At 45.6% G+C, this 27,996-nt stretch overlaps 1 protein-coding gene across 1 annotated transcript; it reads left to right on the top strand.

The window, feature by feature from the left end:
- The first annotated feature begins 9 nt into the window (after positions 1-9).
- Positions 10-27,996, top strand: LOC119466517 (serine/threonine-protein kinase TBK1-like). The gene is made up of 5 exons (XM_049657214.1): positions 10-66; positions 5,638-5,754; positions 7,411-7,551; positions 22,775-22,904; positions 27,885-27,996. The coding sequence occupies exons 2-5, from the start codon at positions 5,659-5,661 to the stop codon at positions 27,977-27,979; spliced, it is 462 nt and encodes a 153-aa protein (XP_049513171.1). The 5' UTR covers positions 10-66; positions 5,638-5,658; the 3' UTR covers positions 27,980-27,996.

The following is a 27,996-nucleotide window of genomic DNA, read 5'->3' as shown; positions in this document are numbered from 1 at the left end:
TTAAAAAAAAAATACTTCACATTTTTACCGATTGTGATTGTTGTCGTTTTTGTTGTACATCTTCACGTGAGTAGTTCGCTCGCTCGAGTGGTGTGTCAAACGTGTTATAAGCGCAGTGTGTTCCTCATTATATTTACCTTTGCGGGCGCTAGCGCTGTGAGCGTATCTGCGCGCTGTCCATATGACGGCACGGTCTCACAACGTCGGTTGACAGGTGGCCGAGGCGATTTTCGCTGCCCTGTTCTGTCTGGTGAGTAGTGGCTGGCGGAAGTACTACCATCACGCCTTGTGGCGTTACTCAATGTGGCGCAAGAGGGGTTTGCCTGGTTTGTTTATCTACAACCCGACCAGCTCGTATCTCGATGGAAACACCGGTGTCGCTGCGTTCTGGACGATTCCTGTCGCGAAGCGTGTGCATAGCCGGCGTTGTTGTTACTTTGCCCACGTTGTATGCGCGGTGCGATTTTTTGTTGTGGCCGGTGCAGCTGCGTTACACTATTGTTTCGGATTCAACTTGCTATGACATCCGCCTATGTAGTCCCGATCTGTTATCAGTGGTGACTAACTTCGTGCGAAATGTCACTGACGGCGAATTTTCGTGCTTTTACCCGAAGCATTTTCTCGAGCGAGGTGGTGTTGAATTGCAGGAAAAAACGGCGCTAAAGAGGTCTTTTGTCTAGTGTGCTAGTAGCTGTATTGCAAACATCAACTCTCGGCTGAGCGTGAACATTTTGTCCGGGTACCTTCCAAGTGCTCTTCAACCATTGTCAAGGCCTCCTTCACTTCGTCTAAGGCGCGACATGCTTCGAAGTTTTTGTGTTAGCATATTGTTTGCCGCCCTGGCCGCAGCCGGTTCACCACCTTCGCTGTCGTTAATGTGTGTTATTCGGATGACGTACCGCGAGCGCATCTTAGAACAGGGTAGCGGTATTATCGCAAACGTGTTGTTTTGCAGGCTGCTGACAGCCGTCTAGTCTTGGTAACTGTTTTCTACTTTTCGTATTTTTTTTTTTACCGCCGATGCTTTAAAACAAGAAGCAGGCGATAATTTTTCGTCAGTAAGTTTTTTACAGGCAGTGATGTTCACAACTTTTTTCAACAAATCGTATCAGTTGCTTTTGCATTCAACAAGTAGGAACAGTATTAACACATTCAACTAAGCCTGGGGGCATCATTATGTGTCATGAAAACACAGAGCTTGCAAATTATAAAGAATGTGGGCTCCTTCCTAACCAAGAAAATAAACTGTATTTCAGGAATACTTGTGCAGTCGTAAGCTATGAATCACTTTGTTCAGTTGTCATGCATTGAATGAAGTGCACTGCTGGTAATCTTAATTGCATACATAGTTTGCATGAACATTACTTCAGGTCCATTGTGCAAGTGCGTCCTCCAATTCTAGGCACCTGGGCAAACTTTGGTGTACCAGGCTTTTGCATTCTTGTTGATCCAAAGTTCATGCGCACGTCATGATCACTCCAGTGTTCGGAGTTTTTGGCTGCCACATGAGAAATAACATTGCGAGAAGCCAAGCTACACAGAACCAGGCATAGCTTAGCACTGTTCACCAAAATTAAGTGACATCAGTGCAGTGAAGAAAGCACAAGAGTGCCATAGGTAAAATGTCGGTGCCCATTTCCAGTGCAGATTAAGCTGTAACAGGAGCAGTGCATTCATATTCACACAGACAAGTCTCCAGCCGCTCGGACACGTATACCTTTCTACAGCCCACCTGTCTGATTATGTACCTGCGGCATTCTAAATCTCGCCATACAACATTTTCAATTAGTTTTGGTAAATTTTTTACTGCTACTGTTGCAAATGTTCACGAATTGAAAGTATTTAGTGAGACTCTAGGAACTGTGCAGTGCTAAGATTCATTGAAGTTGTTCTGTAGACGCAAAAAAAAAAAAAATAGAAAAAAGAAGGAAAGAACAAATTCACTTTGTGAGCATAATGTGAGGCCTGTCAGGACCACCGTGCTGTGAAGCACAAACACGTGTGAACATCACTGATGTGAAGAGAACCATTGCTTCATCACGGTCATAGAGGTCACACGCTGAGGCACTTGCTTGTAGTTTTTGAATTATGAAGTGCGTCCTGAAAGCCATTTCTGAAGCAACTTTTCCAACTTTGAAGTCCCTAAAATGTCCCAACTTGTCATGAAACTAAAAAGTCGCTGGTCATGAAACAGAAAAATTTCTCACTAAACAGACCAAAAAGTTGCTAAATCCAGTAACAAGATACCTAAAATGGCAACACTGACTGTTCATTCGGTGGGCGGTAAAGAACCCCTGGCGGTACAAATGAACCCTTTCAGTGTCACTGCAGTAATGGTACATTTCCGCGTTTCTATCCTGCCATGGCACTGACATACCTCTACATTCTCAACTCTCTCCAGTCGGATGTGCGCAGTAACACGGAGTTACCAAGCTCCGAGGTAGTTCTGCCATCTGTCGAATATTTCTAGAAGTGTTTTGACGTCTCTCTGGGTTTGCTCAGTCTAGGCTTTTGTTAGCGCGCTGTGGAATACACCCCTTTGTGGGTGTGGTTGTGTTGCGGACGGAATGCCTCGATGTCCTCCTCGCCCGCTTCCTCAGTGTTGGGGAACATACTTGAGTAGCTATTTTCACGCCATCTTCGAATTCACCCGTAGTTTAAAAGAACAGATTGTATTGAACACATAGAGCAAGCTTTTGAAGAAAGGAAATAACAGAAAGTGTATAGCATGGCGAGAATTTTATTGGTGAAAGGAGCCAGCATTATAACACTACTCCTAAACTAAAATAAAAGGGCATGTGCCGTGGCTATGTACAGGGCAGTTTCAGAGCTCACAGCAGGCTTACTCCTGCCCATGTCTTGCTTCCATTTCTTTAACCACTCTTGCTCCAACTTGACGAAGGTGTTGCCACAGTCTCGCATAGCTTGAGACGAGCATCTTCACGGCTTCCTTGTGCTGCTCACATGTTTCTAGATTAGACTGCAACATCCTACCCAGATATGCAGTTATGACATGCATGGGCAATTTCATGGTGAGCACGCTATCCGTCCAAGTGTGAAGGTTGTTATCATCACAAACATATTGCTTCAGCGCTGTTACATAAGCATGCTCACTGCTGTTGCACTCCAAGGCTGCTGTCTTGCACTATTTGCACGAGTGAACCGCTTTCTCGATGCTAGACTTTCGACACTTGACATGCTTGACATTCGCAATTCACTGAAGTCTTCTTTTCGGCTCTGCTGTAAAGTGAAACATTCTCCAACCATTTCTGGAGTGATTCGTGCACAACGGCACTTAACACCCCGGCATTCTGTGCCTAAAACTAGGCCAGGTGACCACGCGAAGTTAACACATGCTGGTTCCGTGGAAAGGGGGCTAGGCAATGTCGGACAGCGACTACGAAAACTGGTCGTGGTGGGGCCAACTCCTTTAAAGAATGTTCCCACCCTTTTCGGAGCGGCAGGCGAGGAGAACATCCAGCCGCCCTACCGCGAGGAGCGTCCATCTGCCTTTTGTCCACTGCTACCGCAGCGATTCTCCATTCAAATATTTGTGCCGCAGCATAAGACCACCTATTTTGTGCACTTGTCACACATCTGTCATACGTTTGTAGAAGCTTTTTTTTTTGCCCTGACACTGCGTCACTATTGTGGAATGTGCGTGTGAGAATGAAGATAGGAATGTGAGGACCATGCTGAGAGTGGATTTGCTGATATCTGTGTCAATTTTTTCTCTTTTACTTAACCGAAAATAAACTGTTGTGTTCGTTTTATAATATCTGAGAAAAAAAACCACTAGAGGTGCGTCACCTCCGAGGAAACTCGGCACTCGAAGGGTTAATCTGGAGCCTTGCACTACAGTGTCGTGCATAACCCACTGTGCATCTTCAGGGCAATAAACCCACAATCTCATTTGTTCAACTCCAATGTACAAAGTGAAAAGGAGATTCACCTTTTATTGTCATACATTTATTGCACATATGCACATTCTTTTATTCTTTGTGTATACACCTGAAAGAAATGCTTGCTGATTGGTGTTATTATGTCTGGTATCTTAAGGGGCGCTACAGAGAAAAATCACTTCACCTGTATTAGTGAACTTCCCTGCTACAATACCAAGAAAGCCACCCTTGCTGTGAGAAGAGATTTCGTAGGCCAGGAAAGTCGCGAAAATAAGACAAAGGGCGCCGTTGTTTGGAAGTTCCTGCGCCAGCTCACTCTGACGTCATAAGTTCTGACGATGTCTACTATAGGTCCTAGTTAATATTCTTATGAGTAAAGATGGACTGCATTGCATTCTAAAAAAGATAAAGATTTAACTTGGTAAGTTTTGCAAACATTTACTGAGCCCAACAAGACCCAAATATGAAAAACATGATTAAAAATTTGTGACATCCTCTGACATACTGGTGCTGGGATTCTTGCACAAAAATAAACAAAAACAAACATGGAATGACTTGTTTGCTCTTTTGATTATCAACCTATTATCACAAAAATAGTTTCAAAGAATACTTTGTCAGTGTGAACTGATAATAGCTGCGTCACATGGTCGCCCTCAGCAATCATTGAAATCAATATTAATTGAACTTTCGAACCGGCATTGAAGTGAATGACTGTTGACTGCGCTTACATGGCTTTTCCGGCTAGGCTTTGCTATCACGTGAACACACACTAGGCTTTGCTATCAAGTCAACACACACTAGGCTTTGCTATCACGTGAACACACTGACTCGGGGGTAATACTCGACAGAGTGATGCTTATATTCTCGTTACTTCTGTAAATTCTATTTTATTTATTGTAAGATTTGCTTTCTTTTTTAACTACAAAGTAAAACATAGTTAGTGAACTAAACTTAAACCTGAAGCCAAGACGATTCAGTTGTCTGTTTTTAATCTTTTGACTAGAGTACATGAAGGAAGGAACTGATGACAAACTTTATCTGGTTTGACTTAGCCTTCGCTGGCTGCTTGGTTGAATCATGGCAGCATACACGTGCACATTATTAGTATTTTAGCATGGAGCTTGGGCAAAGGATCTTCCCAGGTGTTGAGGAGATCAGTCATAGCCTGTGTCCACACAAACGTTGCGCAACATTCTGTGTTCGAAAAGTGCACCTTTACTGGTGGAGGCCGCCATCTCTCAGCTGCCCAACTGTCAAATTAGACCCTTGACCTCAGTTGAGACCATCAATCATTGAGATGTAAATGGCAGTTGGAGTCGCCATGTAAACTTGAACTGTCATTCACTTCACCTGTTATCATTGTAGTGGCAATTGAAAGTACCCGTTTAAATAAGGTATTACTGTTTCTCATTGATTTTCTCTTAAGAAAGGCTCAAATGAACACTGCTGGCATGGCTTAATGGCTATGGCTTCCTGCAGCTGAGTGTGAGGTTGCTAGGGTCGAATCCCAGCCATAACAGTTGTATTCCTGTTGTGTGGGATGCTTGTATACCAATATTTAGGGGCATGTTAGACCTTCAGGTCTTCATTGGTCCATAGTCCTCTGTAACGCTGTCTCTCGCTGCCCACAGTAACCCTTCATGACATTAGACACGAACATATAGCAGTTGACGAAAGTGTTGTCAGTGCGTCTTACAGCTCCTAAAGTCTGCAAAAACATTTTGCTTCGGTGCAGAACGAACTTCTAGGTGCAGTCATGTCTTACCTGCGGGGCTCGGCCAATTACGTCTGGAACACCAGGGATGTCCTTGGCAAGGGTGCCACCGGAGCTGTCTATCGAGGCGTCCACAAGGTTTGTTGTGATCAAAAAGTATAGGGGGAACCCTAGTGCTTTTAGATTTAGAGTAACAAACAACCGTGCGAAAAATAACAGACATGAAGGCAATAAAAGAAGGCGTAGGGAAAATTAACAAAAGTTTTGGCCACTCTTTCAACTCATTGCATCCAGCTGACTGCCTCTTAGACTGTAGTGCAATAAATTTCGCTAGTGTATGCAGACCGCCTCTGTACCCACCACAAAAGCACCCTGCATGGCTTGCTTGGGGAAGGAGGTGCTTTTCATCACAGACCTAGAATAGGCCTTCTTTTGTGTGTAATTAAATGATTGTTTTCCTACTTTCATTACGTGTTTGTTTAATGCTTTGTAGTGGGTAGCAGCAAAGCTGTGCCTTTGACACTGTTTACAGATTTAACCGAAATAGACTACATACGAGGGCTTATTGGTCAGTTGCTTGCTTCTAATAATCGCACACTATTGTGATGGTACATTTGTATCCGTGGCATTGAGTGATAAATAGATGTACCCCTGTGAGCAAGGGGATACGGACCACAGGCTCGCCAGAAAGAACCAATTTCGTCGTAATTTAGATGTACAAACTGAAATTGAGGTTTCCACTAGAAAGTATGCAACCTCAAATCTGGAGTTGCATTGACACGCAGAGGAGAACATTAACTTAACGTGGCATCTGTGGTCTGTATACTTTTTCTCCGGAGAGTACATAAATCCCCAAAGTAGAAATCCCTACCATAGCTCAATTGGTAGAGTGTCGCACAAGTTGCGTAGGCTTATTTATTTATTTATTTATTTATTTACTTACTTACCGTACTTATAGGGGTGTGTGAATATTCCATGTCAAATAACAAATCGAATAGTATTGGATGCGATCTTTGAATCGAATACTCACTATTCGTAAGTGCGAATATTTTTTGAATACTTTTGGAATAGTCCAAAACGTTGACTGCACCCAATTAAGCATAAAATTGGAGCAAAAGTACGATAAATATTCATCCACGTGGGCGTAGTATAGGCATAAAACACGAGACTTTGCGTAGTGGAACAGGCTATGTCACTTAGGTAGCCATACTTTACAGGCCTTACAGTGAGCACTCATGCTCTCTGAAAAGTCCTGTGCATGCGAAGAAAATACTTGTTTGCTCCTAATGCTCCATTTGTGCTTTTAATAAACACTTCATAACATATTATGTAATGACAGAAACTTTCTAACTTAAAGATTACTGTCATGGGAACGTCGTTTTTATGTTGTGACAATGCCCGTTTGTTATACGAAAACTATTCGATTTTTGCTTCGATCCGATACTGGCACTATTATTCGATTCATATTCGATTGGGTCACAAAAATCATTATTCTTAGTACTTTCAACGCCCAAGGATATTTCAAAAAGGAGTTAGTGGATACACTCAAATCGGCCAGCGCAAAAGGGGGGCTAATTGTAGATCATTGAGAGGCAGGCGCCTTTATCCTGCAGCAGAACATAACCGGCTGATGATGATAATGATTCAATCACAAACTCGCATTCGTTTAGTTTTCCAAGGCCTTCCAAGTGGAAATTTTAGGTTCTGGCCATATGTTGACATTAGAGCTTTTTTTTTCTTTATTTTCCCCCCCGTTTGCCTGCTCAACCCCTTTTTGTGTGGTGATCGCTGCAGCAAACAGGTGAGCCAGTGGCTGTGAAGACATTCAACCAGGTGAGCCAGCTGCGGCCGCTCGAGGTGCAGATGCGCGAGTTCGAGGTGCTCAAGATCGTCAACCACGAGAACATTGTGCGGCTTCTGGCTGTCGAGGAAGATGTAAGTGTTCTTTTTTTTACATGCTCAATTCACATCAGAGGTGCAAAATTGGTACTTGTTTCGAGTTCAAGTGATCATGTGGCTTGTATGAAAGTCCAGAAGGCAGAGGCCTTGTATGACACTTGGGGAAAGTTTCTTTATGGGCAACACACCAGAAAATATATACTTTTCTTCCTGAGTGTTGGCATTGGTTACGGAGTGTCTGGCTAAACGTCTTCAGCCTACACTTAATGACAGGCCAGAAGCGTCATTTGTCGGATTAGAGCAGGATCACTGAAGTTTGGCACCTGACTCACCTTCTTTTGAAAGCATGGTCGGAGGAGACAGAGTGATGCCAAATCTCTGGCTGCAGTTGTGTCACACCAGTAGCGTAAAGGAAATGCAAATGTGCACCTACGGAGTGCATGTGACGAGAGCTGTCTGTACAAGTTCCAAATGATGCCATAGGTGGCTTTAGGTGATGCCAACTTCCATTGTTGTGCCTGGTGTTGCCCCCTTATTGCTAAACATGGTGGCATAATATTTTTCCTTTGTTTTGTTATACTTATTCTCAGGTTACCTTTATTTGGATTATAGATGAAAAATAAACACTCTTATTTTCAGGTACAGTAGCCGACGGATTTTTCGGACTCCAAAAATTCGGACTTGTTGGATATTCCGGACTTAATAGATGTACTGGCAGGATTCCCATAGAGCTAATGCATTTTCGCGACCGATTTTTCGGACGAATCTAGGTGCCAATGTTCGATTTTCCGGACTAAATTGCTCGCTCCGAGCCGCGCTACCCGATCTTAAAGGCCGCCATGTTGGATTTTCCGCTGGCTTGGCCGGGCTTGGCTTCCAGTGCCCCCTTGTATAGCCTTCAAGATTAGTAGACGCATGCTATCCTCTCGTCTCTGAGGCTATGCCCGCGCTTCCTTGGCTGACAAAACTTCCAAAAAAGCGGCACTTGCCTTTTTTTTTTTTTGGTCAGCTCGGCACTATCGCCATATCACGTAAGCGGAATCCGTTTTTTTTTTTTGTTTCTTTTTGTTTTTTAAGTTTCGGTTGCGCCGTACGCTGTGTGCGGGTGAAAGCTTGCGAGGGTCAGCCGGCAACCGCAATTAAGGCCTGTACACGCTCAAGCCGCACATCGCCGCAAGCCGCACCGCATGCTGGCGGTTCAGTGGTAGCGGGCGGTTGGAGCAACCGGGCACAAAATTCGATTCACGCTGGGACCGGCGCGAGCGGTGCCGTACGCATGCGCCCTCTGGCTGGCAAAACAGATAACCAGCGACTGGCAACATGCAACAGCGCGGTCGCAGCGTTTGTGTGCTGGCGACCAGCAAAATTTTGGCCCGAGCCAGGATTTTGTTATTACGTTTGTTTTCTTATTAGGTAATTTTCTGATTAGTGAGCTCGAGCGGTTCGCATGTGCCGGCATCCGCACTCCGATTCGGGGCCGCGACGTATGTTAAGAGCCGGCAACCGAGAGGCGGGGCAAAGATGTTCTAAGTCGGCAACTATCGTCAACAGCAGACGACACTGGCATATTTTTGTCGGCGTGGGTTCAAGCTTCCGCGTCACGGCGAAAACGCAAAACTCTTGCACTGTCATACTCTGTTGACTGCATGTGTCGTGTTGGCGCGCTGAGCCACCTCTCGAACACTATGCAGTTATCTTACCTGCGCCTTTTTTTTTTTTTTCCTTTCTTTCTTTTTTTTTTTAAAATCATTGCTACCGCATACTGTTGTAACAACATACATCGCTATGTACTCGGTTGTGTGCGGCGTGACGGCGCATTTTTTGTAGATGTGCTAGCGAAAGCTTGCAAGACCGCGCGTGCGTTTTTAAGCCAATGAACAAGGTATTTGTCGCAGCAACAGCGTAGCACGCTGAAGCGCCGCAGCGTTATACAGGGTGTTCATTTATAAGTTTTAAATTTTTTTTAGAAATCCTCTGTGGCAGGTAGCATAATTCTTATCGTTGAGCTGGGTTATTCGATGAGGCGGACATTAGTAACACGAGAAATCCCATATTGAACTAATTAAAAATGACTAATCAACTTCTTAGTTAATTATTGTACAGCACATATTGTGATTTACGAATTGGAGCCGGTGAGCTTGGCAGGCGTATTCACTTGGGATGAATTTCCAGAATGACGCCAGTTTGGAGATATGTGCCATCAAACTCGCCCTAAAAATGCACTGTTGTTCCACTTACTTTTTTACCAAAATGCTGTTTTATACATTGAAGCACTAAAGTAACTGGAACGCCCATGTATTTCGTCCCACACTTTGGAAAATAATATCTCAAAGCTGGCGTCATCCTGGAAATTCATTTCAAGTGGATGCGTCTTGCAAGCTTTTTGTTACTTGAATGTATTTCGATTTTTTGTGCTACTAATGTCCACCTCATCGAATAACCCAGCTCAACGATAAGAATTATGTTACCTGCCACAGGCGATTTTTAAAAATTCCGTAACACTTTAAAATGAACGCCCTGTATATTAACATTCTCTTATATCTATTATCGCGGAATACAGCTGTGTAGATCGACAAGTCACTTCTCTTCATCACCGAGCACGCGAGTGAATATTCAACTACGGCTTGTTGATTTACTTACGTTTTTTTTTTAGTAGCTGCCAAGTTAAAAGTGAGCGTACAATTGATTAACTGATGGAATATGACCGTGTCACACAGCACTCGTGTTTGTTCGTTCTGTGTTATGTCGTTGTTCCATCGATGAAAAAAGCCGGCGAAGCAGTGCCCCCGGACCCGACCAGAATCTTCGAGGTCAGGCCCTAGAGACGCTTCTAGACCCCTTCAATGACTTTTGGACATCACGCAAGCTATCACAAGAATGAAAAACAGCTGGAGTACGCTTTATCCCCAAACTGGGCAAGTCCCCGCACATTGACAACCTGTGGCTGATATCCCTCACATCATGCATAAGCATAATCATGAAAAGGATAGTACTCAAATGCCTCCAACAACACGTGGACGAAACCCAGCAAATGCCAGACCCCATGTTTGGCTTTATACGACATCTTGAGACCCAGGACGTGCTAATGCAATTGAAGAAGGAGATTGTCATCCCTGCCGCACACCACGGGCCATTCTCGCGCTAGACCTGAAGGGGGCATTTGACAACGTGGCACACGAGGCGATATTTCGGAATCTCAACAACACAGGCTCAACAACACAGTGGCGTATTTAAGCCACTGAAAAGTAAGGATGGATGTTCAGCCTTGCTGGTGTGGCATTTCATAGGTTGTAACCCACCATATTTTTAACCAAGCAGTAAGGAAATTATATGGTCACGCCGTACCATCAGTACAACTGAAGTGTTGCTTCCCCAAGGAGTCTCACTGCCACCTTCCCCATTTTGTAAACACTTTATAAATACAAACTAGCACATGGTATGTAGTCACATTATATGCTGTCTGTATGCTTGAAGTGCACCAAGCATTTTCTCACCCTTAAAACCTGGGCTAATGCTGTCTTTTTTTAAAATAATAATTATGCAATAACCTTACTTAATACATTGCTGTGAGAACAATAGTTGGCTTAACAGTAGCACTGCACACATAACCTCATACCACATTGCAGACTATCTATAGAGGCTGGCCACAATTAGCGTAACTGAAAGCCAGCTGAACAGGGTGCGAGTTCATGTGTATCAAATAAATGTCTGTTCCATTGAGAGGTTATATATCTGTCTGTGATATAATTATCAATTCAGAATACATATGGCAGAAGAACAATACACAAGACAACACAATCAAGTTCCCTGTGAGAAGCTGCTTTTTGCCACTATTACATGCAGCAAAAAGAGACTTCATTAAGCACCACTATGGCTTGTGTGCCTCTTTGTGCATTGTACAAGAAGTAAAGGTGGGCGAATGTAAACGTTTTCAAATACGAATTGAATAAAATATTATTTATCAAATATTCAATAGTCATACGAGAACACACGTACCTGTAGTAACAATATTTATTTCCATATAAAAAAATTGGGTACCACACCTTAACTAGTGCAAAAAGAGAGCTAAATATTGGGCACAAAGGATAAGTTTTAAATGCAAGACTACTAATTGTTACGTAAAAAAATCGACATAAACAGTCTATCAACAACTTTAGAGCCTGGCTGCAAAGAAGCTTTTCAAGAAAGAATGGCCTCTGAATGGTTAGCTTTCAAAAACGTGCAATATATTGTTCCCAAGAAAACATCAAAGTTATAGAAAAAAAAAAGAATAGCCGATGATGGACCTACGTGTTGTAGACATATGTAAAACTACTCGTTGCAAGGAAAACAGCACTGACTTGTAGCATAAAAGATCAGTCTGCTAGATCAAGAAATGTGTGGTCACCTTTCGCATGAAAAAAAAGCCTATGGGAAAGTTTTCTTGCCAATATGACTGAAAGATACTTTCGTAAACAAGCTTGCCTTTGGGAGGCTACATACACTTGTTCACATGCAAGTACCTGTCGCGTATTCATTGTTAAAGAAGTTCAATTAATATAATGACACAAGAGCCTCCTCTGATTAGGAAAAAATAATAGTTGTGTGGTCATATATAGATAACATTTAGAATGTCAAGGTACCCTTTTCCATATTATGCAAGTACTCATGAAAGACAAGACTGCAAGAAACAGCATAAAACTAATGCAAAATCTATAACTGATTATGTCAATGAGATTTCCATTTCATGTGGCAAAGTATTTCACAGGGCAGATAGGATGTGACATCTGTGATTCAGAGATACGTCATTGTATCGGGGCACAAGTATTGTACAACTGATAATTTTTGGAATAAAGAAATAACAAGCATTGATTCCCGGTATGTCACCATGCCACTTGTATCTTAAAAAGGACTATCACTTATATGTCAAGCTTGCACCATTATGTTTATGTGACCATACATGTGTACCCCATCTGTAATGAACCATTGCTTTAAGTTATGACCACTGTCATGTCATTCCCGTACATTAATTGTGGTTTTGCACAATACACCTAGAAAACTTTTGAGCGGCATTGCAGTACTTTTTCTTGTATGTGCACACTGGCTTTCTGTCACAACACCCACTTCGCATCCATGATAAATGCTGCAGTCAAGCAAAATAGAGTTTCAGACTAAGGTACCTAAACTGCTTTCATTCCAGAAAACCCCAAACAAGGTTTAGATTCTTGAGGACACAAGTTACTTGCGTCCTTTGATGTAAGGCTGTTTTCTGCATGCAATGAATGTTAAGATTTCTGCTGTGCAAATCAATGTTAACCTGATAAAAGGGATGGCAAGCCAAAACTTGCATTCATGATACTAGTTGCTACTGGGGCCAGATTAACCTATGGGCTAAGGGGGCTGCAGCTCCAGGCTAGGGGGCCCTGTGAGAAAATGTTTCCTTGAATTAAACTTTATTTCTTGCGTTCAATACAGAGTAAAACATAATATGGACAAATACATTGGGATCCCTAGCTCGAGGCCAGTTGCAAACCATAAAAAATGTAGAGGATGCAAAGCAATTAATTTAGCACAGACACATGTACTTAAACTCAGCAACAATATGCACTTTACATTAGAAGTAGAGAATACAATACAAAGAATCTTCAAAATGCAAATGGTATCATTGAACATTTACAAGGAAAATGCACCAGAAAAAAGAAAAAGGAAGCGTTGAATGTATTAATTAACATACGAAAGAAGATCACGAAAATGCTGTTTTAATTATCTCTGAAAATTAGCTGCATTTCTAACTTACATGGGCTGAACGTTCCTCTCGACTACTCCAACACTTCAAATTCTCTGTTTACCACACACATTACAAGCCTTTGGAACCAGAAAATTTTGTTTTAGTGCACTGCGTGTACAGCGTCCTGATTTGGTAAAGTTGGTAGCAGAGAGTGGGTAGTCAGTAACGATGCTACTATTAACCATTACAAGAGTTTAAAAATTTAGTAATGAAGTAAACGGTAAAATGTGTACGTGTTGAAAGAGCGGTGTCGTGTTAGCATTGTATTGTGAGGAAGTCATAAAGTGGACAGCCCTCTTTTGAAGTTTTATAAATGGCTCAATGTATGAATGGCCCAGAGATGTAACACAGTACCACAGGTGGCTGTGGAACAAGCTGAAATAAATTTCTCGAAGGGTTTCTGTATCAAAACAATTTCGGCTCTTGAGCAGAATATAACAAGCCTTGCCGAGATTTTTGCAAACCTTGTCAATGTGAGGTTTACATAGAAACAACTCATCTAATTAGTACAACCCCTTGATGGTCCCCTCAGAAATTTAAGAGGACCGTTCACCAGGGCCCTGTGGAAAATTTTAGTTATACTATAAAAGTTGTAAAGTGTCTTCCAAGGAGTATTCTACCACAAGAATTCTTTAAAACAGCATAGTAGCAGCCAAAATAGAAGCAAAGAATCTGTAGTAGAAGAACGTGACCTGCTCTTCGTGCACAGAGGCATTCTTTCTTTGCCCAACCAGCAACGCAAAGGACCTTTCTTGCCTACTCCCATATAAGAAATGAGGGTTCACCTCCTGTCTTTTTTTTTTGCAAAACACCTAATGCACCTTTCATTTTTTTTATTTAGATCACGACAACGACATAATACATCCATGTTACATTTACAAGTCGAACTGCAATGAGTTTGTTGACATGATGGCAGATAATTAATGTAAGGAGATGGATCGTTGCGAAGGTGCATGAAGCTAAACATTGTTCCCTCGTCAATTCCACGCCTTACGTCTCTCATGTTGCCTAGCTTTGTTGTCCTTTGGTGCAGGCTACATGGTGACGTTCACAAAAGATTTACAGATGTTAGGCCCTTCTCGCATGCCCGTCTTGTACGATGAATTACTGTGGCAGTTGGCACTGGTAACATCAGTAGCCACCCTAACCATGATTACGCAGCAACATGGCACCGCCAATGCAGCCAAGACCACCCTCTTCAATCTCAATTTGCCCTTTTACTAGCTGTACGCGCTGACAGCAATAAATAAATGGTAAAATCCATCACTGCGTAGTCTCATCTCATGCTGAGGACAAAGCATTAGGTATTTCTTGTTGTTCTTATTGAGATCAGCTGTTTGTTTTGACCTAGGACTACACAGGCAGTAAAAGTGGTTCGGTTTCTATTTAGCAGGTGACACCACAGCAGTAGCAATGGTGATGCATTGACGATGCAGAACGCTATGAAGGCGTCATTGTTCACTGCATCATTAATTCCTACTCTGCTCTAGTACGGTACGTGATGACAGCGGTGAGCAAACGTCAAATACACGCTGAGCAGATGGCGCGGTGCATGTGAACATTTATCAGGGTGTTCACTTTTACTAAAGCTGGCTCAGGAGGCTGTATTGAACTGCTCAGATAGCGTGTCGATGAAGCGAAGCCCAACAGTAGCATTCATGGAAACGCAGCCTTCAGTTACAACGTAGGAACATTTGTTGGGTCACTGCTCCAACAGTGGCTGATGTATCAAAAGGATGGCAAGCAGACGCTGAGCAGCTGACGCAGCATGGATGAACACATCTTGAGGGGAATTCAGCCTTCCTATTGGCTAAGAGCCCTGCCGCTGCCCCAGTGCTGCAAGGAACTACTGCGATGGAGTATAACTGGCAAAGCACATCGTTCAGCATGAAAGGTTGGGCAGTGGCAGAGAAGCTGCGTTGCAGTGTCGTCACATCCGCAAAAAATAGCATGTGGCACATTTGGATTGTTTACATTACAGCACATGACACCTAGCACAAAATTAATAATTGCAATATGTGGAGCAGTGATATAACTTTTAAGCTGTTCCCTAGCCTCCCCTCTTCGTGAAGAGTAAAATGTGCAGTGACAACACTGGAAACAAACAACACGTGTACAAAGCAAGGAAAGCTGGTTTGATACAAAACCCATACTGAGATGCAAAGAGCACAAACGACCAGCAGTGCTTCTGCACTGTTTAATTCAGAGCACATGCATAAAAAGCACCCTAAAGAGCTTGTAGTGTGTGCCCAACTCAGCAACTGCTTAGCTACAAGAAATTTCGGCCAAGGAGAAGGAGGTTTCATTATTTTTCAATGTATGTGTACAAGTACGGTTTGTTTCCGCCTCCTTGAATTTTGGTTTTGGCATCCTTGAATTTTGGGTCTAATGTTCTGTACAAACCGTTCTGTATGCACGGTTCACTTCAGAGCATATGCATATCGCATAAAACGAATACTTATACGCCTAGCACCACTGCGACACATTGCACGTATACATAACAGTACCCTTCACCTCGTACAGTAAGAACCCCAGCACTCAAACGCTCTGTACGTGTTCGCGGTCACCAAGGCGCATCGCAGCCCCCCAAAACAGCTCACATGAAGCAAGGCACAAACAGCACATTACGAATGGCTGCGATGACGCGACAATAAAGCTAATCGCTACAGGTTATATGGTCACTTAAACACAAACCAGCACTGCACAATGCACATGCACGTATGAGCTTCGCAGCGATGAAGCGCGCACACACAACACCTAGGCACACCATACGCTGAGATGGGCGACCGCACTATTTTCGTTCTGGAGCGTACTGAATGCATGTGTCATGCTTAGAATGCGCGTGCATGTGATTACTGCACAAGCGAAATACGGCCCAACCCACACGAAATCGCCGGTTTCATTGCTTCCGAACTTCGCGTAAACACAACACATTTCCGTCTGTTGCCGTTGACGATCGCACGCACTGAAGAGGTCAGGCAGGGTACACTGAATGCATGTGTCATGCTTAGAATGCGCGTGCATGTGATGGCCTTCGCGTTTGTACTGCTGGTACTGCACAAGCGAAATACGGCCCAACCCACACGAAATCGCCGGTTTCATTGCTTCCGAACTTCGCGTAAACACAACACATTTCCGTCTGTTGCCGTTGACGATCGCACGCACTGAAGAGGTCGGGCAGGGTACAGCGGATTGCTGCGTTCGACGACTATCTCTGCGAGTGCTCGATAACTCTTGCAATGATCCCCAAAAAACCACGAAAAACAAACTGTCACAGCAGCCTAGGCGCCTAGGCCTCGCGCTTCGCTTCGCTTCGAACCAGCGCCATGTTTGTGCGGTCGCCGCATACATGCTGCATGGTGGAAAAAAGTTCACGACCGCCTCTTGTGACGTCAGAGCGGCCATTTTAAGCGGACCGCGCGAGGGCGGTGCGGCTTGCGGCGATGTGCGGCTCGAGCGTGTACAGGCCCTTAATCTCACGCACGCGAGAGAGGAAGGCGGCTGGAGGCAGGCGCGGACTTCGTTCGCTCGCGGGGCAAGGGGAGAAGGCGGCGGAGACGGTTGCATTCAGCTCTTGCGGCTGCTGCCAACGGAGCTGCCGCGCAGGCACCGTATCTTGAAAGCGATCTGCTATGTGGCCGAAGTGTGCGCCCGCGATCTGCGATGGGTACAAAGGGCGTGCGCCTTGTGCCGGTAGCTTCGTATGCGCTGTTCTTTTTTTTTTTTTTTTTTTTCGACGTTCGCGTCGAAGCGAGAGAATAGACAGCGCGACGGTCAATTTACCCGCAGTCATCGAGCGAGATGTGTTCATGTAACCTGTGCGCGCGTGACACCGTGCTTATTTAGTTAGTAAGCGCATATTCAATTACATTTTTATACGGCCAATAAAACTAACATCCTTACTTCGTATCGCTGTCTATTAATTTGCTATCGCAATCGGTGCTCCGCCTTTTGAGCGAAACTGCGACGTTTTTCTTAAGCCGCTCTAAGCCTCATAACTTTTTTCTCTTGGGGGGGGGGGGGGGGGGGGGAGTTTTTCGGACTGCTCGATTTTTCGGACTATTTTTCAGTCCCTGCGAAGTCCGGAAAATCGGTCGGCTACTGTATTTATATATCTCGTTCTTAAATGGTTAACCTCTAAACTACCATGACAAATTCTCCAAAAAAACTTATTAGAAGTGACAAGAAAATTGGCGGAAGTCATTGTGTATTATTTTCTCATCAAATTTACAAAAACTGGACGCATACACATGTGCAAAATTTGCCAAGCATTCACTACTTATTAACTCATTGGCACGAGAGGTGCTGCTTATTGGTTTGTTACAGTAAATATGAAAGGTTGCAGGGATTTCAACGAGATAAATGGAAGTGTAGCAGGTCTTCTGAGCAAAATCGTTTACTCTGCTAGGTCTACTAATTGTATGCATGGCTAAGTGTACATGAAAGCATCGCCTAGCTAGTGGCTAAACAGGTCCCTGTACCATGTTTCCATGTTTAAAAATGTTGCAAGGTGTTTCATTTTGTGATTGTCTCAGTGTGTTCTGCGACGTGTCGTGCACAAAGTTGCATATGGTCATGTTGTAGTTATGGTGAACAACCACCGTTGCACAATGCAAGTCACGGAACTAACTGTTTGGGTGACCTGTTTGGGTAATTGGGTGAACCTGTGCCCAGCAAAACAAATAACACTTGGAACAATGATAACAATGAGTACACTCCTCGATCATCGAAAATCCGATCTGTGGGTTAAGCGTGTCGGCTTTTCCAAGTGTAAATGACTTGTCGAAGGCTCAAGCGTAATCTCTGCTGCCTGCGAGGAGACGATTGACGTTGACTCTCCGGCTGGTAGCGCAGGGCCCGCGGGCAGAACTCCAAATGGCGTTTGGTTCGAAATTTCAGCTTTCTGCAGTCTGTAGCAATGTAATACTTAGCAGACACGATCGTTAGCGCACATTGTATGCACAGCGCTTGTCAGCTAGAAATGGCCAGACCTGGTGAGGAGGGGCCCTTTAAAAAGCATCGTCCCAATGCTGTGAACATAACCCGAAAACAAGAAACAAAATACAGGCAATAAAGAAATATAACAAATAAATAAAGTCTGATTTGTTAGTGCTGGTACGACGGATTAAGGCGCACATCAGGCATTACGTCAGGTCGTGAGTGGCGCTACTGTGATTGTGTAATGCAGCCTGACACAACCTCATAGTCTAGTGTGCAAATACGTCGACTGATTTCGTAGGGTCCGAAATACTGTCGCAATAGTTTCTTACTCAGTCCTCGGCGTATTAGGGTCTAACCCAAGCACAGTCGCTGGGCTGGTATTCCACCTAGCGTCATCAAAGGTTGTAGCACCGGCTGTCGGTCCGCTGCTGGTTCTTGATGTGCAGCCAGGCGAGTTGTCAGGCTTCTTCGGCATGCTGGAGATAGGCAGCGATGCTGAGGTTGTCTTTGTTTGGGATGTGTGGTAGCATGACGTTGAGTGTCATCGCCGGGTTTCTTCCGTAAACCAGCTTGAACGGTATCATTTGTGTTCCTTCCTGCATTGCCATGTTGTATGCAAAGGTTATGTACGGAATGATGGTGTCCCACGTCCTGTGTTTGACGTCGACGTACATTTCTACCATGTCAGTGAGAGATTTATTCAGATACTCCTGAGGTAAGGTGATTCGTTTGGGGATTGTAGGCGGTTGTCCTGCGGTGACTCGTGTGGCTGTATTTCAGGATGGCTTTGGTGAGTTCTGCTGTAAAGGCTAATCCTCTGTCAGTGATGAGGATTTGTGGGGCACCATGCCACAGGATATTCTCGAGCAAAAAATTTTGCAACTTCAACTGCACTACCTTTTGGCAAAGCTTTTGTTTCATCGAAGCACATAATGTAGTACATCGCCACCGTGCTCCACTCATTTCTGGATGTTGGCATCGGAAAAGGTCCAGTAAGTCCATTCCAATCTGCTGGAACGATCGGCAAAGAGGCTTTATAAGGTTGTAGCAATCCGCTGTCCTTGTTGGTGTCTTGCATCTCCGGCATGTCTTGACATAATGGGTGACGTTGGTGGTCAGGTGCAGCCAGTAATACTTCTCTTGTATTCTCATGAGCGTACAAGGAGGAGTCCAAGGAGACGTATACAATTGGGTCATCATGCAGGGATTGTACAACCTCTGATCTCAGTGAGGACTGCACAACCAGAAGGTAGTTGGCGTGGACTGGGGAAAAGTTCTTTACAAGGATGTCGTTTTGCAGGTAAAACGAAGGCAACCTGCACCTATTCGTCTTAGGGACAACATCGGTCATACCTTTTAAGTACTCGACGAGGCTTTTCAGTTCCGGGTCTCTTCATTGCTGGTCAGGGTAGTCGTCTGTGCTTATTGTTCCCATGAGGTGTCCTTGTCTTGGTCGTTGCATGACGGCAGGGTTAATTGGGCACGAGACAAGTAGTTGGCACAAGAGTGTTTCTGACCTGACTTGTAGGGCACGGTGATGTTGAATTTCTGCAGTCTGAGGCTCCACCAAGCAAGACTGCCTGAAGGGTACTTCAAGTTTGCCAGCAAACGCAAGGTGTGGTAGTCATTTAAGACTTTGAATGGCTTACTGTTCAGGTGGGGTCAAAATTTTGCTCTAGCCCAAATGATAGTGTAGGAGCTGGGAGTCGTGGCCTTGGAGTCAGACGTCAAGCTGAGGGTTGCTCTCTAGCCTATGCCACCGGTGCGTCTCGTGACGAGTAGCTGGCCTACGCTGCCGAGGGCGTCACAGAGAGGCTAAGCGGGTCCGCCGTCGTCCGAGCAGAGTTGACGAGGAGGGTTGCTTCTTTTGTGATGAGTACGAGGTCGAGAGGTAGGGTAAACGGAACAGGGGGTATATTTACATGGAAGAGGCAAACTTATTTACAGGACATGGGGATACAAGTACTCGCCAGAGTACGGAGCACAGTACATTATTCTCGTAGCATGAGCTACATGATGGAGCTGATGGGAAAGCACTGGCTACATCTCTCACAGAGAGCACTAGGAAGAGCACCTACATCTCAAGGCAGATGGGAGAGCACTCGATTAGCCCCAAACATTCACTTAAAAGCCCTCTACCCCCTCCCTAAATCCCCAGGCCAGGGAAAGCTGTGGTCCCACCTTCCTCCAATCGGAGCGTCGAGAGTCACCGAAGGGTCGGCCTTGAGGGCGAGGGTGTGCATAATCCCCTGGCGCCTTTGTTCCCTGAACAAATCGGAGGAGTGCCCTCGGGCACACACTGCTCACTCCCCCACGGAAAGAAGGGACGCTCGTAGACAGGCACCTTCGCACTTGACTTGATCTGGTGCATCTGGGTTCCTGGGATGGGCCAGTCATCGACGGGTTTGTCTGGAGAACGGCCTTGGTCGAGCGGCCTTGAGAAAGCGTTGTAGAAGCGGCCCTTTTCCAAGAGTTTCCTGCTCCTAGCGTCGTGGTCGGCGTCCGGGTGAGATCTAGTAACCACGTATTCATTGAAAGGTGTCTAGGCATGGTGTCGCCACTGGTCTTTCCCGTGGGAGGTTTTTCAGCCTCCCGCAGCGATTTGTCAGAGGCAATCAGGAGATACTTCAAGTTCGCTGCCCCTGCTGGCTAATCGTAACAATAGCAAGTCAATCTATTACTGAGAAATAAAGGAAAATAATGTTTTGAAAGAATACTTTATCTATCTAAATTATTTAATTCTTTCCACTTTGTGTATTTAAAGGGCCCCTCACCAGGCCTCATTGAAAATTTTGGTTATACAGTCGAACACGGATATATCGAATCCACATATATCAAATTATTCACTGTATCGAACTCGTAATTCTTTCCACTTAGTGTACTTTTAAAGGGCCCCTCACCAGGCCTCATTGCAAATTTTGGTTATACAGTCGAACACGGATATATCAAATCAGATATATCGAATTATTCACTGTATCGAACTCGTAAATTATCTCCTTGAAAATTCTGTGTTAAAGTATCGAAATTCGTACGTTTATATCGAACGGTATTTTTACTTGCCATTGGATATATAGAACGCCGCGCGAGTTCGGCACTCGCTGCACCTGTGTGCTCCGAACCTCTCAGCACCGCGCCTCCGCCGAAACGCGAAATGCTAGGAAAATGTGAGAGCGAGAGGGAGGGAGGCTCGGACTGTACTCACGCTGCGCACAGTCTCCGACTTGCGGAACAGCTTCTTTTGTCTCTCGCTCTGTCTCTCATTCTTCCCCCGCATAACCATAGTGATCGGCTCAGAAAAGGTAAGAGTGCAGGAACAAAGGTGCCGGCGGCCTCCTTCTTTTGCCTTTTTTTTTCTTGTCGTTGCTTTTTCGCGAGTTTTGCTCAGGCAACCACAGCTCGCCCCTTTCATACATCGCTGTCGCCCTCGGAGGTGGCCATCGCGAGCGCTTTGTTAGCGGAGGCTGTTCATATTCTTGCGTTTTGTGCGCGTTCTTGTGCTTCGTGCGCATTATTGTTTTGCATGCGCGTTGTGCGTGGTGTTGGTGTGCGAAGGCGCAGCGGACTGCTGAAGTGGCTGCAGCGTTCAGCTTGATTTGGCGTTGTTGCGGCGACATGGAAGGAACCGGGCTGTCGCACCTGAACAGCCTCGATAAGATCGAGGTCAGGGTCTTTAATTTAATTTCCAAGGCGAGGAAGCAGGCCAACAAAAGCGATTTTTTCCATGCAAATAAAGCATTATGTTGCGTCGTGTGTGCGGAATTAGTTGTCATTCTTGAATGCGCCGATTGGTAGATCGTCTGCCACAGGAAAGGTCTCAGGGCCTGTATTTTTTATATCGAATTTTTAATATATCGAATTAATTTGCAATCCCCTTCGAGTTCGATATATCCGTGTTCTACTGTACACTCAAAGTTGTAAGGTGTGGCACCTAAGGAACATTCTATGGAAATAATTTTTATAATCTGTTCATTATTGAAAGATGTAGAAGAAGTTAACTGTCCTGTTTACCATGCCACCAGGAGGCAACCGTCACTGCCAACGGAGACACTCTCTCTCGTTGCCTCGACTAGCGTCCACAAGCGGTATGCCTTTCTTGCCTTCTTCTGTACTGGAACAAAGAGGATGCATCACGTTCATGTGACAATCCCGTCTTTCTTTCGGTGGCATTGCGCATTCTGCATTGGATGCACAATGCCACCGAAAGTCTGTGCCATGGTCGGTGTCAATGCAAGCAGTGCATCTTGCGTGTGCATACATCAGTGCATGTGATCTTGACTCTCTCGTTTAAAGCTAGGCTCCCTCTAGAGGAAGGGCACACGGCTGTCTGTTTTGAATGCTTCTGTGCCAAGCAGCAGTTTCATACTTTGCAGACATAACTGCCACCGCGTGATCCATGCACTGCACTTGCTTGTTTGCGATGCTCAAACCATGTAAAGGGATCTTTAAGAAGCAGTGTAGTTAGAGCTTAGACTTCTGTTGAACACAGTCTTACTCCAAACTGACTAGGCAGCGGGACTTGTTTAGTGATGTCATGCCTGTTGTCGCCCCCAGGTGGAAAACCACAGTAAGGTGTTGGTGATGGAGCTCTGCACGGGCGGCAGCCTGTTCACCATCCTGGATGACCCGGCCAACAGCTACGGCCTCGAGGAGCACGACTACCTCGTCGTTCTCCGGGACCTTAGTGGGTTTTGATAAGTCTCTTTCGTGACAAATTCTGTGTATCTCTCTCTTGAAAGGGTTGTGCCTAATGCTTTAAAGGCTGGTTGGCGGTGTCTTTCTTTTACTCAATCTGAGGTTGTAGGTCTGATACCTGGCCAGTGCAGCTGCGTTTCAATGGAGATAGAATGCAGAAGTGCTCACATGCCCTTGAGAGTTCAAGGGGGGGGGGGGGGGTTATTAAAGCGAAAAATTAAATCAGTCCAAAGTGTTAAGTGCCCTTGCTTCTGTGTGGGGTCCTGCAGCAGTACTACGCCAGCTGGAAGCACTGGTAACAAGAAGCCGTGGCACAGTGGTATGGTCTTTTATCAGTAACCCTTGCAATAAGACCGTGCCTGCCCACACTTCAGAAAATTTTGTAAGGTTGATGAATTTCGGTCCATTCTACAATATTCGGAATGTGGAATCAAGTTCTACAAAAAATAGAGTGCATTTGGTGAAGAAGTTTCAGTGGTTTTTAAGGATGGGGCGGCGCAAGATTGAAAAAACAAATCCAGCAGTGCCCACCTTGCAATGAACGTCGACGTTAAGGGGGGACGTGGCTTTGAAAATCAACTTCCTGATTTCTTCATGGATCTTGATGAAAATTGGCACAAATGTTTAGAATGTCTCCCTGATACTTCAATAAAAGTTTCAGAGTGATACCTTGAGAACATTTTATTGAGCAGAATTTTTCTCTCTTGAACTTTCTGGAGGGCCTAGGGAGCTTAAAAAACATGATGGAAGGCTCGTTGAGTATTGACTGCATAGCTCAATGCGTGCTGAAGGTCGTGACAGTCTTACTTTTTTTTTTTCGCAACTCAAATTTTTTAGATAGTCATTTTTCAAGTTACCTTCGCACCAAGCACACTTTCGGGGTGAACGAATAGCCATGCCATAAATTTATAAAAAGTCAAGATGAAAATGCAAGACTGTCTCGACCTGCACTGTAGTCCAAGGAACGGGACAAAAAAAAAAAACAGAATCAAAATAGGCTAAACGGTAACGAAGAAATCAGCTCCAGAAACTGAGCAGAAAGGCGAAAAAACAGTTTTGAGAAAACGGCTCTCAAAGTTGCACCTTCTCTTCAGTTCTCTAAAACGCACCAAAGATGTAATCTTTGATGCGTTTTGTGACGTGGGGCTTCTTGGACATGTGGCCTCTGGTCTGCTGAGCCTTCGTTCTGCCTTTTTCATGTTTGTATGGCATTCTTTACTGCTGCTCTACAAAGAGCATGGTGCCTGGGTTTCAAACCAAGTGAGGTGCAGAACTATGTGGGCATAAATATACAGTAGTTCTAGCGTTGTATCTGCAGACTGCCTCATTGATAGCAGCCTCTAGTGCAGTCAGTGAGGCATTGTTTTCTTTTGGTAGAATCGACCATGTTACTGAATGAAGGCTCTCAGCAGGCTTCTGAATCATCTTCCATTGACAATGGCTATGGAGGTTAGGAGAGCCACTGAGAGATAGGCAGCAATGCAGCTGCTAGGTGCTTTCCAGCCTGTACTTTTGTATCATGCCTCACTTCTGCAGCCAGGTGTCTGTGCCAGCCCAAGTGGCCTAGTGAATAGAGCTCATGATGAGGTTCTTTTTATGAATTAAAGGGGTGGTATGATAGGTATTGTTACGAGATATCGCGGCATTACGATAATAGAGTCGGCGCGCGATGTGCCAAGTCGCGGGTCCGAGGTGCCGATGTGCGAAATGCCTCGTCGCGGGTCTGCGGAATAGACGCTCGACGAGCTTAGTCGCACAGTCCGAGGTGCCGATGCGCGAAATGCCTGGTCGCGGGTCCAAACGCTCGGTAAGCTCAATCGCGCAGTCCGAGGTGCCGACGCGCGAAATGGCTAGCCGCGGGTCCGAGGAATAGACGCTCGAGGTGTCGACACTCGATGAGCGATGTGCCGACACGCGAATTGCCTAGCCGCGGGCTCGAGGAGTCGACGCTCGAGGTGCCGACGCGCGAAGTGCCTAGCCGCGGGTCCGAGGAGTCGACACTCGATGAGCGATGTGCCGACGCGCGAAATGCCTAGCCGCGGGCTCGATGAGTCGATGCTCGATTAGCTTAGTCACACAGTCCGAGGTGCCAACGCGCGAAATGCTTAGGCAAGGATCCGAGAAGTCCGCGCGCGATGTGCTTCATCGCCGAGTCGGAGACGCCTACGCGCGAAAGGCTTAGCCGCGTGTCCGAGCATTCTGTGCCCGAAGCTTGGTCGCGAAGTCCGCGTCACCGATGCTCGGAATGCTTAGCCGCGGGTCTGAGACGTCCACAAAAAGCGGAATCGGCCACGCTACTGCGATGTCGCGTAGCGCCCGCTTTAACACTCGTCGAGATTATGGAAACTGTCCGGAGCTCGCGAGGAGACCGCAACAAGCGGAGCAGACGACGCCATCACGGAGCGAGCACCGGACCAATGGCGAACCGCGCTGGAGTCACGTGGCGGGCGCGGCCAATCGGTGGCTCCGGCACGACCTTCAATCATTTGCTTTTTGTGTGCTTGTTTCTGTATGGAGGAGATAGCTGAAGCAGCAGATTTGAAGACGGAGAAATGCGCTTTCCAACGAGACCAAGATGGCGGCGCTCGGCTGCGCCGTTCCGGAGATATCGTGGCTTGAAAAACGCCGTTTTTTCGCGATTTCCGCGCAATTTTTCGGCACCTTGGCTGATATAAAAATTTTTTTAGAGCACTTCTACTTGGTTTTCAGTGATGATATTTCGGAATCAGATAGAATAAGAGTTACAGAAACTGAAAATGTGATTTTCAAAAAATCGATTTTTTTGCCATTTTTCGCGATGCGAAAGCCGCGTCCCCCCTTAAGGCAATTAGCATTGAAGAATGCGACAACACACCTTATTGCCACCACTGAAACGTCATATATGAGCCGTGTACTGCGGCTGTTCTCCAATCTCGCACTTTGCTTTACACATGCTGCGCCATGTATGGGGGCTGCCACGAAGTCTCTGCATGGCCTCCGAAACTCATGGTATGCCAGTGCATGCAAACGCTAGGAAATCTACTCTCAATCCCGTATGCTAAAGCATCCACGCTGCAGTGTTTGATGAACCTGTGTGACGCGGGTTTGATTCCATGCAGCACCAGAGAACTTTTAAAGGATTTTTTAGTGTGGCAGATACCCATTCTTGGTCATCCATGAAGAATGGACACATACCCAGTGCCTATTATATTGCCTATTTTAGAACATACCAAGTGTCGCATACTTAGTGGTCCAAGTTGAGGGCATAAAAGAGGTGATATACAAACATTCCCAAAGCATACTAATTGCATTAAAAACTACTGAGAAACAATTTCGTTTTAGTTTATAGGTATGAAAAGTAGGACCCCTAGTCCAGGGCTCTAATCTTCATTCCCCGCGTCACACAGGTTTGTCAAACACTGCAGCGTACGTATGCTCCCGTATGCTTTAGCATACGGGAGTGAGAGTAGATTTTCTAGCATTGCGGCCCCGTGGACCAGTGCCTGCTGAGCCTGCGGGTTTTCGTTTCATAGCGCGGCCTCCCAGCTTTAAATGTGTTGGCATTCTTAGGGTACTTTACGCACTTTCCAGGAGCTATTTATGTATGTATGTATCTAACCATTTTCCCGCCTACCTGGCTCACTGGGTAGTCCATGGTTGGATAGCTAGTGCATCGGACTGTTCTGCTGAGGGAACAGGGTTTGAAACCAACCGTCAGACCAATTCGGGTCACTGTATGTGTAGATGTGGCTCTCTTCAATGAACCTCTTTCACGCTGACTTGGGTCACTGTCAGATGCAGGACTGGTAGGTACTGCTGTTCAAAGAAATTGTTTGACAGTGACTTGGAGCACTGGGCATGTGCCACGCGGTTTGTGCTGGTCATCAGTGAACCTCTTGATGACAACTTGGGTAACTTCGTATGTGCCAGTGGGTGTGTGCCGCCCTTCAGTGAACGTCTTCGACGCCAACTTGGGTAACCTAGTTACCCAAGCCAACTTGGGTAACTAGGTATGTGCCACTAGAAATGTGCTGCTCTACAATGATGAAAAAGGTCCTTTAAATTTCCCCAGTGCTGGGTTGAATTGAACCCATGTCACATGGGTTCCTCAAGGACAGCAACCCGACGCTTTAGCAGGCTGTGCCATAAATTTACTGGGTATGTGCCACTTTTCAATGAACGTCTTTCACGTCAACGCTTTAGGGAGCTGCACCATGAATGCACTGGGTATGTGCTGCTCTTCGGTGAACCTCTCACCAACTTGGGCACATGGAGTATGCCACTGGGTGTGCGGCAAGCGAGGGAACAATTCTCAGCGTTGGCACGCACTGGTGTGCCATGCTTCTCGTCTCGGAGGCCACGTGCGGACTTCTTGGCACTGCTACTAGATCGTGCAGCGTGTCCAGAAAGAAGCGAGAGAGGAGCGAGCGCAGTTGTTGATTGACTTGTTTCTCGGCATTCGCACGCACCGGCACGCCATGCATTTCGGAGGCCACGCCAGAGCTTCGCAGTGGCACCATATAAGGCGCCGAGCGTTCTTGGGGAAACACGAAAGACGAGTCCTGCTGCAGTACACGCCTCTTACATAACTCGTTGTGTCGCTATATTGATTCAATGCTAAATGCCTTTCCGTAGACGCTCATCTGGAGATGGTTTTGGTTATACACTCAAAGTTGTAAGGCGTGGCACCTAAGAATGTGGTGAATTTTCAGGTTTTGGTTGGGGTTGTTGTAGGCTCGTGGTCCAAGCAGTGAGCGTTGGCATTTCAGCATTACGTGAAATAATGTTGGGTGTGCCGACAGCCCATTCAGCAGAGAGAATAGGATGTGGGATAAAGGACATCCAGAAAGTGGAGATTAAGGAAGTTGGGTGACTGTAATTGCTCTACAGCCACCGCGTCATGTCCTGTCGGGATAAGGATGGATTAAGAGACTAGCCTGGGTAGCTAGTGAGCGAGCATGATTAACATTTCTTCCGTCTCTGCTCCCAGGTGCAGGCATGAAACACCTTCGTGACAACAACATCATCCACCGGGACCTCAAACCTGGGAACATAATGAAATACGTCGCTGAGGATGGCAGGTGAGGCATGTGGAGTCGCTG

The sequence above is a fragment of the Dermacentor silvarum genome, chromosome 10 (genome assembly GCF_013339745.2).
Source record: "Dermacentor silvarum isolate Dsil-2018 chromosome 10, BIME_Dsil_1.4, whole genome shotgun sequence".
Taxonomy (NCBI): Eukaryota; Metazoa; Arthropoda; class Arachnida; order Ixodida; family Ixodidae; genus Dermacentor; species Dermacentor silvarum.
The sequence above is the reverse complement of the archived record's forward strand: the minus strand, read 5'-3'. Positions and strand labels throughout refer to the sequence as shown.